The sequence below is a fragment of the Rana temporaria genome, chromosome 2 (genome assembly GCF_905171775.1).
Source record: "Rana temporaria chromosome 2, aRanTem1.1, whole genome shotgun sequence".
NCBI classification, from domain to species: domain Eukaryota; kingdom Metazoa; phylum Chordata; class Amphibia; order Anura; family Ranidae; genus Rana; species Rana temporaria.
In genome coordinates, this window is record NC_053490.1 from 521,594,823 (window position 1) to 521,609,280 (window position 14,458).

A 14,458-nucleotide genomic window follows, 5' to 3' on the forward strand; every position below is an offset into this window, starting at 1 on the left:
CATTCACTAGAGAGCGGTGACATCACTGAGAATGCAGCCTATCCATTCACTAGAGACGGATGACATCACTAAGGCCCCGTACACACGGACGGATAATCCGCTGAAAACTGTCCGCCGGACCGTTTTCAGCGGACATGTCCGCCTGGAGATTTCTGTCTGATGGTTGCACACCATCAGACAGAAATCCGTGCGTAAACAATATGCGGGGCGTGGCCGCGCCGTCGCCGCGGCAACGTGCGCGGCCCTGGAAGTTCAATGCTTCAACTGCTCCGGCGGACCAGTTTCAGCAGATCGATCCGGTCGTGTGTACGGGGCCTAAGAACGCAACCTATCCATTCACTAGAGACGGATGACATCACTGAAAATGTAGCCTATCCAATCATTCACTAGAGACCAGTGACATCACTGAGAATTCAGCCTATCCATTCACTAGAGACAGATGACATCACTGAGAATGCAGCCTATCCATTCACTAGAGACAGATGACATCACTGAGAATGCAGCCTATCCATTCACTAGAGACAGATGACATCACTGAGAATGCAGCCTATCCATTCACTAGAGACGGATGACATCACTGAGAATGCAGCCTATCCATTCACTAGAGACCAGTGACATCACTGAGAATGCAGCCTATCCATTCACTAGAGAGCAGTGACATCACTAAGAATGACAATGCAGCCTATACATGCACTAGAGAGCGGTGACATCATCGAGAATGCAGCCTATCCATTTACTAGAGAGCGGTGACATCACTGAGAATGTAGCCTATCCATTCACTAGAGACCAGTGACATCACCGAGAATTCAGCCTATCCTTTTGCTAGAGACCAGTGACATCACTAATAATGCAGCCTATCCATTCACTAGAGACCAGTTGCATCACTAAGAATGCTGCCTATCCATTCACTAGAGACCAGTGACATCACTAAGAATGCAGCCTATCCATTCACTAGAGACCAGTGACATCACTAAGAATGCAGCCTATCCATTCACTAGAGACCAGTGACATCACTAAGAATGCAGCCTATCCATTCACTAGAAACTGGTGACATTACTGACAATGCAGCCTATCCATTCACTAGAGAGCAGTGACATTACAGAGAATGCAGCGTGTCCATGCACTAGAGACCAGCGACATTACCGGGTATGCAGTCAACCTATTCACTAGAGATCAGTGACCGAGTAAAAACATGAGACTGTGGAAGATTTTTACCTTGTTGCCCCTGCGGCGTCTGTGAGATGATGAATTGCGCTTGCGGCAGGCTGCTTGACGGATGCACCAATACAAACTGCTGCAGGTTAAGATTTTGCTGCTGAAGTTGCTGTAACTGCTGCAGGTCCTAGAGGCAGAAACATGTAGTTACACAAAGAGCCGCCCACACCTTGACCCAGAACATGGCCCATTCAGCAGCCACGCACTCACCTGTGCAATCTGTATCGGCTGAGACAGGGGGATCTGTGTCATCGGAGTAGCAGCAGAGGCCGAGATGGTTGCTCCAGCCGCGCTGTGTTGCTGGCTTGCGGAGTGTTGCACTGCAGCGGCCAGCAACTGTGCCTGTGCCTGCTGTAGCAACATCTGTTGCTGAGCCGGCGTCAGTGTTAACTGCAAGAAAAAGAAGAAAACAAAAAGAAAGACGGTCAATTCACCACTGCTAGAAGAAATAAGAAACACTCACAAATACCGTTGCATTTTATATATATCAATGGCTCCGAATCTGCAAAGCATGCTGGGAATTTGCTATTAGCCTGCATGCTTGCTGACAACCTGTAGACGCCAGGCAACCTGTGGACGCCAACCTGTAGACGCCAGGCAACATGTAGACGCCAGGCAACATGTAGACGCCAGGCAACATGTAGACGCCAGGCAACATGTAGACGCCAGGCAACATGTAGACGCCAGGCAAACACTGTAGCTGCTGACTTTTGATAAGGACACTTACCTGTCCTAGGCGCCCGCGATGTCAGCCCCCCGAGGCCGATCCCTCGATCGCAGCAGGTCTCGGCTGCTCTCTGGGATACACACAGTTCCCAGAAGGCAGCACGCCCCATTGACCAGAAGACAACGCAAGGATGAAGACCTGCCGCGGACTAGGAAGAGGCAGATTAGGAATATCTGCATAGCAGCCGGGAATTTATGATAAGTAAAACAGTGCCCCACCAATGATGGGGAACTATTCCTCCCACCGACACCATTGATGGAGCACCATTACTCCCACCGACACCATTGATGGAGCACCGTTACTCCCACCGACACCATTGATGGAGCACCGTTACTCCCACCGACACCATTGATGGAGCACCATTACTCCCACCGACACCATTGATGGAGCACCATTACTCCCACCGACACCAATGATAGGGCACTATCTCTCCCACGACACCAATGATGGGGCACGATTCCTCGGACTGATACCAACGAAGGGGCACTATTCTTCCACTGATACCAACACAATGATGGGGTATCATTCTCCCCATTAACACCAATAAGCCATTATTCATTTTCACCAATACCCATTATGAGGCACAATTCCTCCTCCTACTGACCACAGGCGCTATGTAATTTTGTTCATCCCACTAACCACAGTCTGGCCGCACTAAAATCTGAAGGACAGTAAACTGGCCTTTTGTTAAAAAAGACTGCAGACCCCTGACCTAAGAAATGAAACTAAACAACCCCAGTGAGACGAAATTCCACCAAAGACCGCTGTTATCAGGACAGGGAAAATCTTTCCAATAGAGACAACTGTTCTGTTGACCACTATCAAGGTTATGGCAGCCAGAAAACAAGCATTTTCAGAAGAAGAAATCATAACCGTCAGCCCACGTAGTTACACTGAGCGGTGATCGGAATGCTCTCAGGGTTTTCAGCACTGACACGGTTTGGAATTTGCTGTAATTGAAGTGGCACTGAGCTAAGACAGGCACAATGTAAGAAATATAGAGAGCGTCATCTTCCTAATCTGTTGATTAGGGCAGACCCTGGAGAGGTGGCGCCAGCCGCTGACCTCGTGCCAGCTCCAAGAGTTAATTGTTTTATGGATGAGAAGACAACTGCTGATTAATGCAAAGTGCTGCATGGCCTGATTGGCTATTCTAACCATGCATGAAGGAGCACCAGCTCACTCCTGGAAGTGTGCGGCTCATTAAATTTCTACACGCACAGAAGATTTACAGAAATGCTGACAACCTGTTGCCAGTGATGTCACCGCCGCAGTTACCATTGCAGTATTAAACAGCAAAGACTATATATAGGTCTTCTGAGATGGGAAAATGATAGCCTACATCAGAAAAAAATAAAAGTACAAACCAGTGCAACTGTAACCAGGCTAAAACATTCAAATATTAAAAAATTCTCCAAAAAGTATCAAAGGAGCTTTTAAAAACAGGCTTCCACTAACCTCTGTAGCTGCAGGTGCCGTGCAGTAACTCATCCTCAAAGTTCACATCAGAAAGCCCCTTCGCTTTCAGTTTCTCCTAATAGTTATTCAGCTCCCCACTCCCAGCAGCAGCTTGCCAGCGTTCATATCTCTGAAGTAAATACAGAGCGGGGGGGAATAGGGGAGAAGACCAGACTTGAAAGACTTCATTGCTTCTATTGTGATGTTTGAAGATTAATTACTACACAGTGCCTGTAGCTACAGAGGTCATGAGAGCAGCCAAAGGTTTGCTTCAAACCCCTAGTGCCCAACCTCAGGCAGGAGTGCGAGTAAGGTGCAGCATGACGTGGCTGGCAGTAAACACACAGCGTAGGAAGGTTCAACACAACACAACTAGTCCTGGCGAGGAGGCGCGACCATCCAGAGCCACTTACAAACCTCAGCACCAGTCTGTAGACTTGAAAGATGCTGACAGCACCTGCAATAAGGAGCGGAATGCAGCCTGGCCAATCCACACCCAAAAAGAGGAGGTTTCCTGAGCAAGGTAGATGTAGTCCCTGCACTGTCCCTACTCCTCCAAAACCTTTTTACCTCCAAGTACTGTCCCTGCCAGACGAGGAACCTTTCCCTACACTAGCCACTCGCATAAAGCGTGCCAAACCCCCCGCAAAAAAAAACCAGTTTTAAATAGACTCTGCCTGAGCCAAGATGGCCACTGGCATCACACGGGTGCCAGCATTCAATCAGATGTCTCCAGTGCCCGCAGGAAGTCAGAGGAACCAAATTCCTCACAACTTCCTTCCCATCCTGCAATGCTGCTCTGGTCAGGCGCCATCTGAAGTGGGGATGACAGACTGCACCTGCCTACAGAAGGACTACATGTGACCCTTTGTACTGCGTACAACCAGTAGTCGTCAATGTTCTCAAATACCTAGCTGCATATGAAGTCCAATGATGGAAAATATTAAGACGGACTTCTACTAAAATGATTCGGCACAATAATTTCACACATTTTTTTGCCATTCTTGCTTTTCTTTTCTTTCTGACCTTTTATAATGGATCTTGCCGAGAGGAATATCAAATGTGGCAATTTTTTTTTTTTTTTACATGGAGTGGGGGTGTAGGGAGAACACACCTTGATTTGGGAAGGGATTTCTAATTTTAGAGATCAGAGTCTGACCGTTTTCTTTAGCATTACATATAGTTGCAGTAAAAAGTATGTGAACCCTTTTGGAATGATATGGATTTCTGCACAAATTGGTCATAAAATGTGATCTGATCTTCATCTAAGTCACACCAATAGACAATCACAGTCTGCTTAATCTAATAAAACAAAGAATGAAATGTTACCATGTTTTTATTGAAAACCCCGTGTAAACATTGACAGTGCCGGTGGAAAAAGTATGTGAACCCTTGGATTTAATAACTGGTTGAACCTCCTTTGGCAGCAATAACTTCAACCAAACGTTTTCTGTAGTTTGCAGATCAGACGCGCACAATGGTCAGTAGAAATTCTTGACCATTCCTCTTTACAGAACTGTTTCAGTTTCATATTCAGCAATATTCTTGGGATGTCTGGTGTGAATCGCTTTCTTGAGGTCATGCCACAGCATCTCAATCGGGTTGAGGTCAGGTCTGACTGGGCCACTCCAGAAGACGTATTTTCTTCTGTTTAAGCCATTCTGTTGATTTACTTCTATGCTTTGGGTCGTTGTCCTGTTGCAACACCCATCTTCTGTTGAGCTTCAGCTGGTGGACATATGGCCTAAAGTTCTCCTGCAAAATGTCTTGATAAACTTGGGAATTCATTTTTCCTTCGATGATAGCAATCCGTCCAGGCCCTGACGCAGCAAAGCAGCCCCAAACCATGATGCCCCCACCACCATACTTCACAGTTGGGATGAGGTTTTGATGTTGGTGTGCCTCTTTCTCCACACATAGTGTTGTGCATTTCTTCCAAATAACTCGACTTTGGTTTCACCTGTCCACAGAATATTTTGCCAGTACTGCTTTGGAACATCCAGGTGCTCTTGTGCAAACTGTAAACGTGCAGCAATGTTTTTTTTGGACAGCAGTGGCTTCCTCTGTGGTATCGTCCCATGAAATCCATTCTTGTTTAGTGTTTTACGTATCGTAGATTCGCCAACAGGGATGTTGGCATATGCCAGTGACTTTTGTAAGTCTTTAGCTGACACTCTAGGATTCTTCTTCACTTCATTGAGCAATCTGTGCTGTGCTCTTGCGTCATCTTTACAGGACGGACACTCCTAGGGAGAAGAGTAGCAGCAGTGCTGAACTTTCTCCATTTATAGACAATTTATAGACAATTTGTCTTACCGTGGACTGATGAACAGCAAGGCTTTTGGAGATACTTTTATAACCCTTTACAGCTTTATGCAAGTCAACAATTCTTAATCGTAGGTCTTCTGAGAGCTCTTTTGTGCGAGGCATCATTCACATCAGGCAATGCTTCTAGTGAAAAGCAAACCCAGAACTGGTGTGTGTTTTTTATAGGGCAGGGCAGCTGTAACCAACACCCCCAATCTCATTGATTGGACTCCAGTTGGCTGACACCTCACTCCAATTAGCCCTTGGAGATGTCATTAGTCTAGGGGTTCACATACTTTTTTCACCTGCACTGTGAATGTTTACATGGGGTGTTCAATAAAAACATGGCAACATTTCATTATTTGTGTGTTATTAGATTAAACAGACTGTGATTGTCTGTTGTTGTGACTTAGATGAAGATCAGATCACATTTTATGACCAATTTGTGCAGAAATCCATATCATTCCAAAAGGGTTCGCATACTTTTTTTGGCAACTGTATACTGAATGCTAAAAGCAGCCTGCACTCAATGTCACCTACAACTACTAAGCCAGCCATCACTGTACTTTTCAGGTTGCTCACATAAATAAAATGTTTACAGTCAGCACTTTCTAGTGCTGCCTCTGCAATACCATCCGTTCATTATGTCATTTGTCAGTAACAATGATGTAGTCTCCATGAGACTACATTTACCATCATGCACCAGTGATCGGGCACGCCCCCCTGAAGACGTTGTACCTGACGAAACGTACGTCGGAGGCGGACCCGATCACGAGACGTGCCTCCCTGCCCATACGAGCTGCCAGCTGGGACGCCGAGCCGTGCTGCGGAGACAGCACTGGATCAGACGACCCTATTCATTACCGCACCGCAAGGTAGTGGTGACACGCCAGCAGCCCCAGTGCCGGGTAGGCACTTTTAGAAGTAAGAGGCCATCTGGGCCATTTGTCTTTTTGATTTTTTAAAATTTATTGTACATAAAATTAAAAGTGGTATCACACTATTGGCATCTCCATTTGCCTTTTTTTCATTATATATCCCATCTGGAATCCCTGGCATTGAGGCTTACTAGTGATCTCCTGTCCGATGTGCATGCAGGCACAATCCTGCATATGTCTAGCTGACTATTGTTTAACTATAATAGTCCATTTATTCTGGTAAGCACATTCGTTTGCTTTAACACCAATTAGAGGGTGATTAAGAAGATTGGATTTGTTGGTGACGGCTTTCCTTTTTACACATAAAGAACACTCAAGAAAGAAGATTTGTTTTTTCTTTTCTTTTCATTCACATGTGATACATTGTTTGAACACTTATTGGGACTATGTTTACAGATTCCTTTGGACACAGAGACACTTTTGGAATGTAGTATTATTCAAGTATATATATACTTAGATATAGTTTAAATTAATTTATTTAATTTATCTTTTTATAATTAACCATTTATTATCACTGAGTGGTTGAGCGCCCTCTACACGTTTTTGCAGTCTTATTCACCCGCCAACACTTCTGGACTGCCCACACTTCCACCGTCCCCCTCTCTTCTGGCCCACCAGGGTGTCCAGCTGCTGCCTGCGATGCCTTTAGGGCCCTGTAAGCGATGGCAAGAACAGGCCGAGCATACTCATTGTCATCACTGATAATGTGCACACAGCTGCCTTAGTGACATTACAGGTACTATTACATACAGAAAGCCTTTTTTGCTCCTAAAAGTAAAGCTGGATTAAAATTTGTTTGGTTCAGCAGGGAAGAGGATCGTATGAATGTTAGCAGCCTGAAAAAAAATGTTACCCGACAATAGTGTCTCCCTAAAGTAAACACAGCTTTTGTCCTTAAAGGGGTTGTAAAGGTACAATTTGTTTTACTAAATAGCTTCCTCTACCTTAGCGCAGTCCTCCTTCACTTACCTCATCCTTCCATTTTGCTTTTAAATGTCCTTATTTCTTCTGAGAAATCCTCACTTCCTGTTCTTCTATCTGTAACTCCACACAGTAATGCAAGGCTTTCTCCCTGGTGTGGAGTGTCGTGCTCGCCGCCTCCCTTGGACTACGGTGAGTCAGGACACTCACTAACACACAGCTTTTTTCTCTATCTGCAATGTAGAGATCGTCCTGACTCTCCTGTAGTCCAAGGGAGGGGGCAAGCACGACACTCCACACCAGGGAGAAAGCCTCGCATTACTGTGTGTAGTTACAGACAGAAGAACAGGAAGTGAGGATTTCTCAGAAGAAATAAGGACATTTAAAAGCAAAATCGAAGGATGAGGTAAGTGAAGGATGACTACACTAAGGTAAAGGAAGCCATTTTAGGGAAAAAAATTATAAAATTGTACCTTTACTTAAAGGGGTTGTAAAGGTATATTTTTTAATTAAAATAATAGACATGGGATACTTGCCTGCTCTGTGCAATGGAACTTCCTCTTCTGGGGTCCCCCGCTGGCGTGGTCTTGTAACTTCTATCAGTGTCTGGTTTAAGCTTTAGGAGTTTAACATTTTCCCATGATTGTCCTATGAGGATTGGTCTATGTCCTATGACCCCTTTCCCTCTGTCTGGCCGGTGCGGATTGGCCCTATGCCGATTCCCATGGGGGGGGGGGGACTCTGGCAATACACACTTAACTGAGCATGTGCAGCTTGTCCCTAGCCTCTGTACTATCCAGAGATGGTTTGATTTTTTTTTTTTGTTTGCTACCCCCCCCCCCCCCCTCCCAACGAAGAAACTACCAGCCACCGCTGGACTTGAATAGAAATGCCTTGAAAAATAATCATAAAATGGTTACAGCCTATGTACCGTCTGCATCCCTCACAGCTGCTCTCTATTTTACGAACTGGTCTCCCCTTTCCCTTGTAGAGTTCTCCTTTATGCCTTCGGTAATGTATTCCGCTATCACAAGCACAGCCTCCTAAATGGAATTGCAGGACTGTAAAGCAGCGGTATAGGGATTATAACCTCTTTAGATGCAAACAGATTTCGCACCCAGTCTTTATTCTCGCTAAGAAATAAGAAAACAGCAGGTTGTGTTAGAAGCGGGCTCCGTGAATCATTCAAGCTCCTTTTCAGTGTGTTCTTGAGAGGAGAGGGCGACATTGAAGAGTGTGGGGAATATGTATAATTTTTCATAACATAGGAAAATGTCAGTGTGAAGAAAATAGCATGCTCCAGCCTTTAGATTGTTACCTTCAGCCAGCGCTGGGGATTTACACTGTATAAGACGGAGGGGGGAACGGTGCCGAAATTATATACCTTGTGTTCAGGCTTTTACCGTGACTTAAGCAGCTAAGCTCACTTAAATCAGTCTTAAAGTGCACCTGTCATCCATTAGCTGTGGAAGGGAAGCCGGTCTTGTGAGCTGAACAGCAACCTCATGTACTGCTGCCATCTTGTATCTCACAAGGACTGGATTTTTAGCGTATCCAGATTTCACCGGTCTCAAGAGGGCAGCAAGGCGAGGCATGTCCATTAAATCCAGGTTGAGAAGATAAGACACCCGTTATCTCTGGGGCCCACTTCTAAGAACAGGAGATTGTGTATTTGCCATCAGACTGCTGAGATTTCCCCAACCCAACTACAAAATGCATCAGTGCCGACTACCTGCTGCATCACAAAGCTTTCCCTTCAGGGGATTCTCCATCTTCCAGAATTAGGGCTGGGCTAAAACCTTTGTCTACGTCAGGGGTTCTCACCCTTTCTAATGCCGTGACCCCTTGATAAAATATCCCAAGTTGTCGGAAAACCCAACAGTAAAATTATTTACGTAGCGTGGGTTGTCAGCACCCAAGGCAAGACAAGTAATTTAGCGCTCCCTGGGTCCCTTCCACTCGTACAGTATTAACACCCCTTATAATACATTTTAGGATGTACCGTATTTATCGGCGTATAAAGCGCACTTTTTTCCCTTTAAAATCGGGTGGAAATCGTGGGTGCGCGTTATACGCCGATCCGCGCTGTCTCTGAGCGCCGCCGCCGACATATACCAAGCGCAGTACTCTCAGGTACACTCTGCCAGGATCGGCCACGCTCGCGGTCACGCCCTGTGCCGCCTCTTAGCCTTTATGCGAGAGGAGCTGAGTGTGGCCGAGCCTAGCCGAGTGTACTGCGCTCGGTATATGGCGGCGGCGGCGCTCAGAGACAGCGCGGGAGAAGAGGAGAGGACACCACCAAGGCAGCAGACGGACGCCGGACCGGACAAGGCCGCCGATGGACGCCGGACAAGACACCGACGAGGGGCATTCAAACTAAGTAATTCATTTTTTTTCCTGAAATTTCCCTTCTAGACTTGGGGTGCGCGCTATACCCAGATAAATACGGTACCTCTCTCTCTCTTTGTTCTATTTTCTTTCCCTTTTATCTCGCTCTATCCTAATTTTCTTGTTTTTCCCCCCCATCCCTCTCTCTAGCCATATTTCTTTTTCTTTCTCTTATTCTTTCTCTCCCTTTTTCTTTGTTCCTCCCCCTCTTTTCCTCTCCCTTCCATGTATTCTCTATTTTAATTTCTTCTCTTACTCCTTGGTGGGGGGGGAATGGGATGAGTGACAGTGCTGGGGGAAGCCAACTTAGGCGCTCTTGATCAAGGTCATCTGTTGATCTGGGAACTGTAGTAGGGACTTTTAATAGCAACTATAATCACAGGTCCATTTTGCTTGGGGCCCCCAAATTCTTTCAAACGGCCCTGTCTAAGGATGCACGTGAAACTGTTTCTGCCCATGGAAGAGGCATGGGAATTCTAGTCAAACATCTTGGTGCTCAAGTCTATCTTGCACAGAAACAACAGAAATGACCTGTGCAGCATTACAGTCTGCAGGAACCTTGGGGGCCATAGGTTAGACTTGCTTATAATTAACAAGATTACAGGGTTTGATGGGGTCGCAATTGCAACCTGGCCCCCATGCTCCAAGGGAACCATGCAGCCCCCCTGTACACTTGTAAAGGAGAGATAGAAGCATATAGAGGACCATTAAGGGAGTGCAGAAATAATGCCCTCCTGTGACCCACAAGAGAAGTATGCCCATACTTTCTCTGTACTTGCACACTCTTAGTAGCTGGGAGACTGAGTGAGTAACAGGTATAGCGCTACATATGCTAACTAAATCGCCTCAAGGCACTGTATCCAATGTCGTCGTCCAGCCACGCTTCAGAATAGATGGGTCTTAAGTTTTTTTTCTGAAGGCTCGATGGTTTTCTTCCATCCGAATGTCTGTAGGTAGAGCATTCCATAACCGTGGTGCTTGGACTGCGAACTTTGAAATCAGGTAACTGACAAGGTGTCAACTGAGACTTCAAGGTTCCTCTAAAAGCAAAGATATATTGCAGCACCCAGATTTCCATCCAGGCAGGTTGTCTTTAAATCACATGAAGCTCCAACAATACCATTGGCTCCCTTTCTCTATTTTACATTCGGTGGCTCTATAGGACCACTCAAGCCTTATAAATCCTCTGAAGAATGTGCCAAACACTTCCAATACAACTACTCAAAACAAATCCGTCCGTCTGCTTCAACAGATCTTTTAAAGACCTTTTTAAACCTTTTTAAAAGCTTGTATACTAAAACTATTTCTCCGGATGAGACAACTGGTTCCATTCACAAACGTTACTTTCTGCAGAAGCAGATTGTAAACCAACGCATTTCACACATTTGGCACCCTGCGCTCAGCAGATGATAGCAACGTCTGGGAGAATTAATTATTTCAAGCAACAATCTGGGGGGATGGAAAATAACTTTCTGCCTTAAAAAAAAAGGGGGGGGGGAATAGGAAACTAAACTTCCAACAATTTTTCTAAGCAGTGAGGTACATTAAAAACAAAAAACAAAGAGAAAACATGGAGCATAACTATAATATGCAATTGCAAAAGCTGATAAAGTAGAGTAAACCCAATCACTAAAATCGGATATCAGCTTTAACATTTTTGAATGTGCAGCTTTCAGGCAATTCCTGTAACGGGGGGACAACATTCTATCTCCGTCTCCCAACTGTCCTCTTGTATTGTTATCCTGACACACAGACAATGAAATCTTTAAAGCTTAAAGCGGAACTAAACCCTCCTCTCCTCCAATGCAGCTGCCATCTTTAGCCTCCATTTGATTTGCAGTTGCCAAGGTGCTGCACATGTGATCAATTAAGACTCTGCGATGTCCGTCGGGCACCCGAGATTGCCCGCAATCACGCCAGGACCGTGGATCTGTGTCTGTAAACACACAGATCCATGTCCTGTCATAGGTGAGGAGACCAGTACAGAGGAACACCGATCAGTCTCCTCCCCTTGTGAGTCCCCTTCAGTTAGAATCACAGTTAGAATCACACACTAGGGAACATATTTAACACCTTCAGCGCCCCCTAGTGGTTACCCCCTTCCCTGCAAGTCACATTTATACAGCGATCAGTGCAGTTTTATAGCACTAATCGCTGTATAAATGTGAATGGTCCCAAAAAGGTGTCCGATATGTCCGTCGCAATGTCACGGTCACAATAAAAAGAAAAAAAAAAAACACAGATCGCCATCATTAACAAAAAAAAAAAAAATGCAATAAAATCCATCCCCTGTTTTGTAGATGCTATAACTTTTGCGCAAACAAATCATTATACGCTTTTTGCGTTTTTTTTTTTACCAAAAATATTTAGAAGAATACATATCGGCCTAAACTTTGGAAAAAAAAATGCAATAGATTTTTTTGGGATATTTTGCATTTTTTTCAAAATTGTCGCTCTATTTTTGTTAATAGCGCAAAAAATTAAAACCGCAGAGGTGATCAAATACCACCAAAAGAAAGTGCTATTTGTGGGAAAAAAAGGAAAAAAGAGAAAAAAAGGACGTCAATTTTGTTTGGGAGCCACGTCGCAAGACCGCGCAATTGTCAGTTAAAGCGACGCAGTGCCGAATCGCAAAAGTACTCTAGTATGGAAGGGGGTAAATTCTTCCGGGGCTGAAGTGGTTAAGGTAGATATTAAGACAAAACCCTATTTCTTAGTTTAACTTTTGATCTAGTAAGTAAGTAGCTCAGGGACAGAACTCAGGAGGGCAATAAATTAGAATGAGCAGCACACACGACAGTGACATCGACAGCAGTGAGCAAGCAGCACAGATGACACCTTACCGACACGACACGTCCCCTCCTGAGTCACAGTGACAGTCTCGCTCCATGCCTTCAGTCCCCTCCAGTCCATATAACATTGACAGTCCTGCTCCCGGTCCATCTTACTCCCATCCCACAGATCTGCACGCTCAGCTCCCCTGCACCATAACATCACACAACACGCTCCGGCAGACCTGTCCCCACTGGCATCGGCCAAACACACTGTAGCAGGCACTCGGATGGTCTTGGCCAGCTGCGCATGCGCAGTTCCTGAGCCAAGCGTCATTTTTTACTGGCAACATTTTTCTGTCACCGACATTTACTGGCAGGAAAAAAGTACCTGTTTTTTACTGGCTTCCAGTAAAAATACTCATTGTTGGCAACACTGGAGCAATATGAAACTTGAATGAATCCAGTAAAAGTTTATTTTTCATGAAAAGTGGTCAAAAACCAACGCATTTCAAGGCTTTACAACTCCCCCTTCATTCGTTTTTATCCTGGTATGAGTGATTATAATTTTGCAAGCAATTATTTAACTTATAACCTTTGCTGCTTTTCACTCTGCATTGAATCTCCTGTCCAGTATTATTTTGAATGACTGGCATCATTCAAGCCCTGAGTATCCACTGAAACGTGTTGGCTTTTGACTTCTTGTGACAAATACATTCTCAAGGTATTCCTGGCATGCTAGTCTTTTTGAGGGATTGGTCATCTCTTGATTGGTCAAGTGTAACCTATCAAGAGATCACAATGTCAGAACACAGTTTTCCTCTTTTGAAAGGAGAACCAGTTCACAGCAATGCAAAATACTTCAAGCTCTGTTCCAGAAGGTAAACCAATGTACTAGAAAGTACAGGGAACCAATCACAGTGACTCAAACGTAGGTGTTGGCAAACTGAGCTCGCTTCAATCAGACCGACAGTACATTCCAGCGTGCTTACCCCAGTGATCTGTCCTCCGGCTACCATGAGCTGTGTCTGGGGTATGGCCGCCTGTAGGGAGGGCTGCTGGGAAGGCTGGACTGGCTGCGGAGGCTCCCCAGGTTCTTCTTTAAATTTAGTCTACAACAGAGAATCCTTATAATTACTACATTATAAACTAAATGCTATTTAATAAACACACAAACAGCATGTTCATCCAACCCGCTAAATGGAAATATAGGAATGACTCGTGTATTCAGCCACTTTTATGATTAACACACTAGAAGGTGACACCGCTGTTCAGACACTGCAGCTTCCTGTGTCACCCTCTCCCTTCCTCCAACCTCAATACTGGACTGTGAAAGAGCATTACTCTCTCCCATCCAGAGGGCTTTCTAAATAAATTCCCCTCTAACCCCAAGAACCTGAAACATGTTGACAGCAAGTGCAGTGTGTATTGATTAGCACAAAACCTTTCCACATCTTTCCTAGTCCCCTTTATACATTGCCTGTCCTTCTCTACTGCCCCACTGGTGGTCATCTGTCACCAACATGATCTGCAGGGTTACCCGACATCCAACTGTAGCAAGAAGAAATAGGTAGTGGGAATGGGTAGGACACTGGTACATACCCAGGTAAAGGATAATGAAGACAACTTATTGTTCTCAGTAGGGTTGTCCCGATACCACTTTTTTAGGACCGAGTACAAGTACCGATACTTTTTTTCAAGTACTCGCCGATACCGAATACCGATACTTTTTT

The 14,458-nt window shown here is 45.1% G+C and overlaps 1 protein-coding gene across 1 annotated transcript in view; it reads right to left on the reverse strand.

Annotated features, from left to right (window-relative positions):
• The window catches only part of POU2F1 (POU class 2 homeobox 1), a 219,110-nt gene that overhangs the window by 32,657 nt on the left and 171,995 nt on the right, over positions 1 to 14,458 (reverse strand). Inside the window, exons 7-9 of the mRNA XM_040339081.1 lie at positions 13,718 to 13,837; positions 1,426 to 1,605; positions 1,216 to 1,342 (exon numbers count right to left, since the gene is read on the reverse strand). Coding sequence (XP_040195015.1) covers positions 1,216 to 1,342; positions 1,426 to 1,605; positions 13,718 to 13,837 — 427 coding nt within the window. The remainder of the gene's footprint in view (positions 1 to 1,215; positions 1,343 to 1,425; positions 1,606 to 13,717; positions 13,838 to 14,458) is intronic.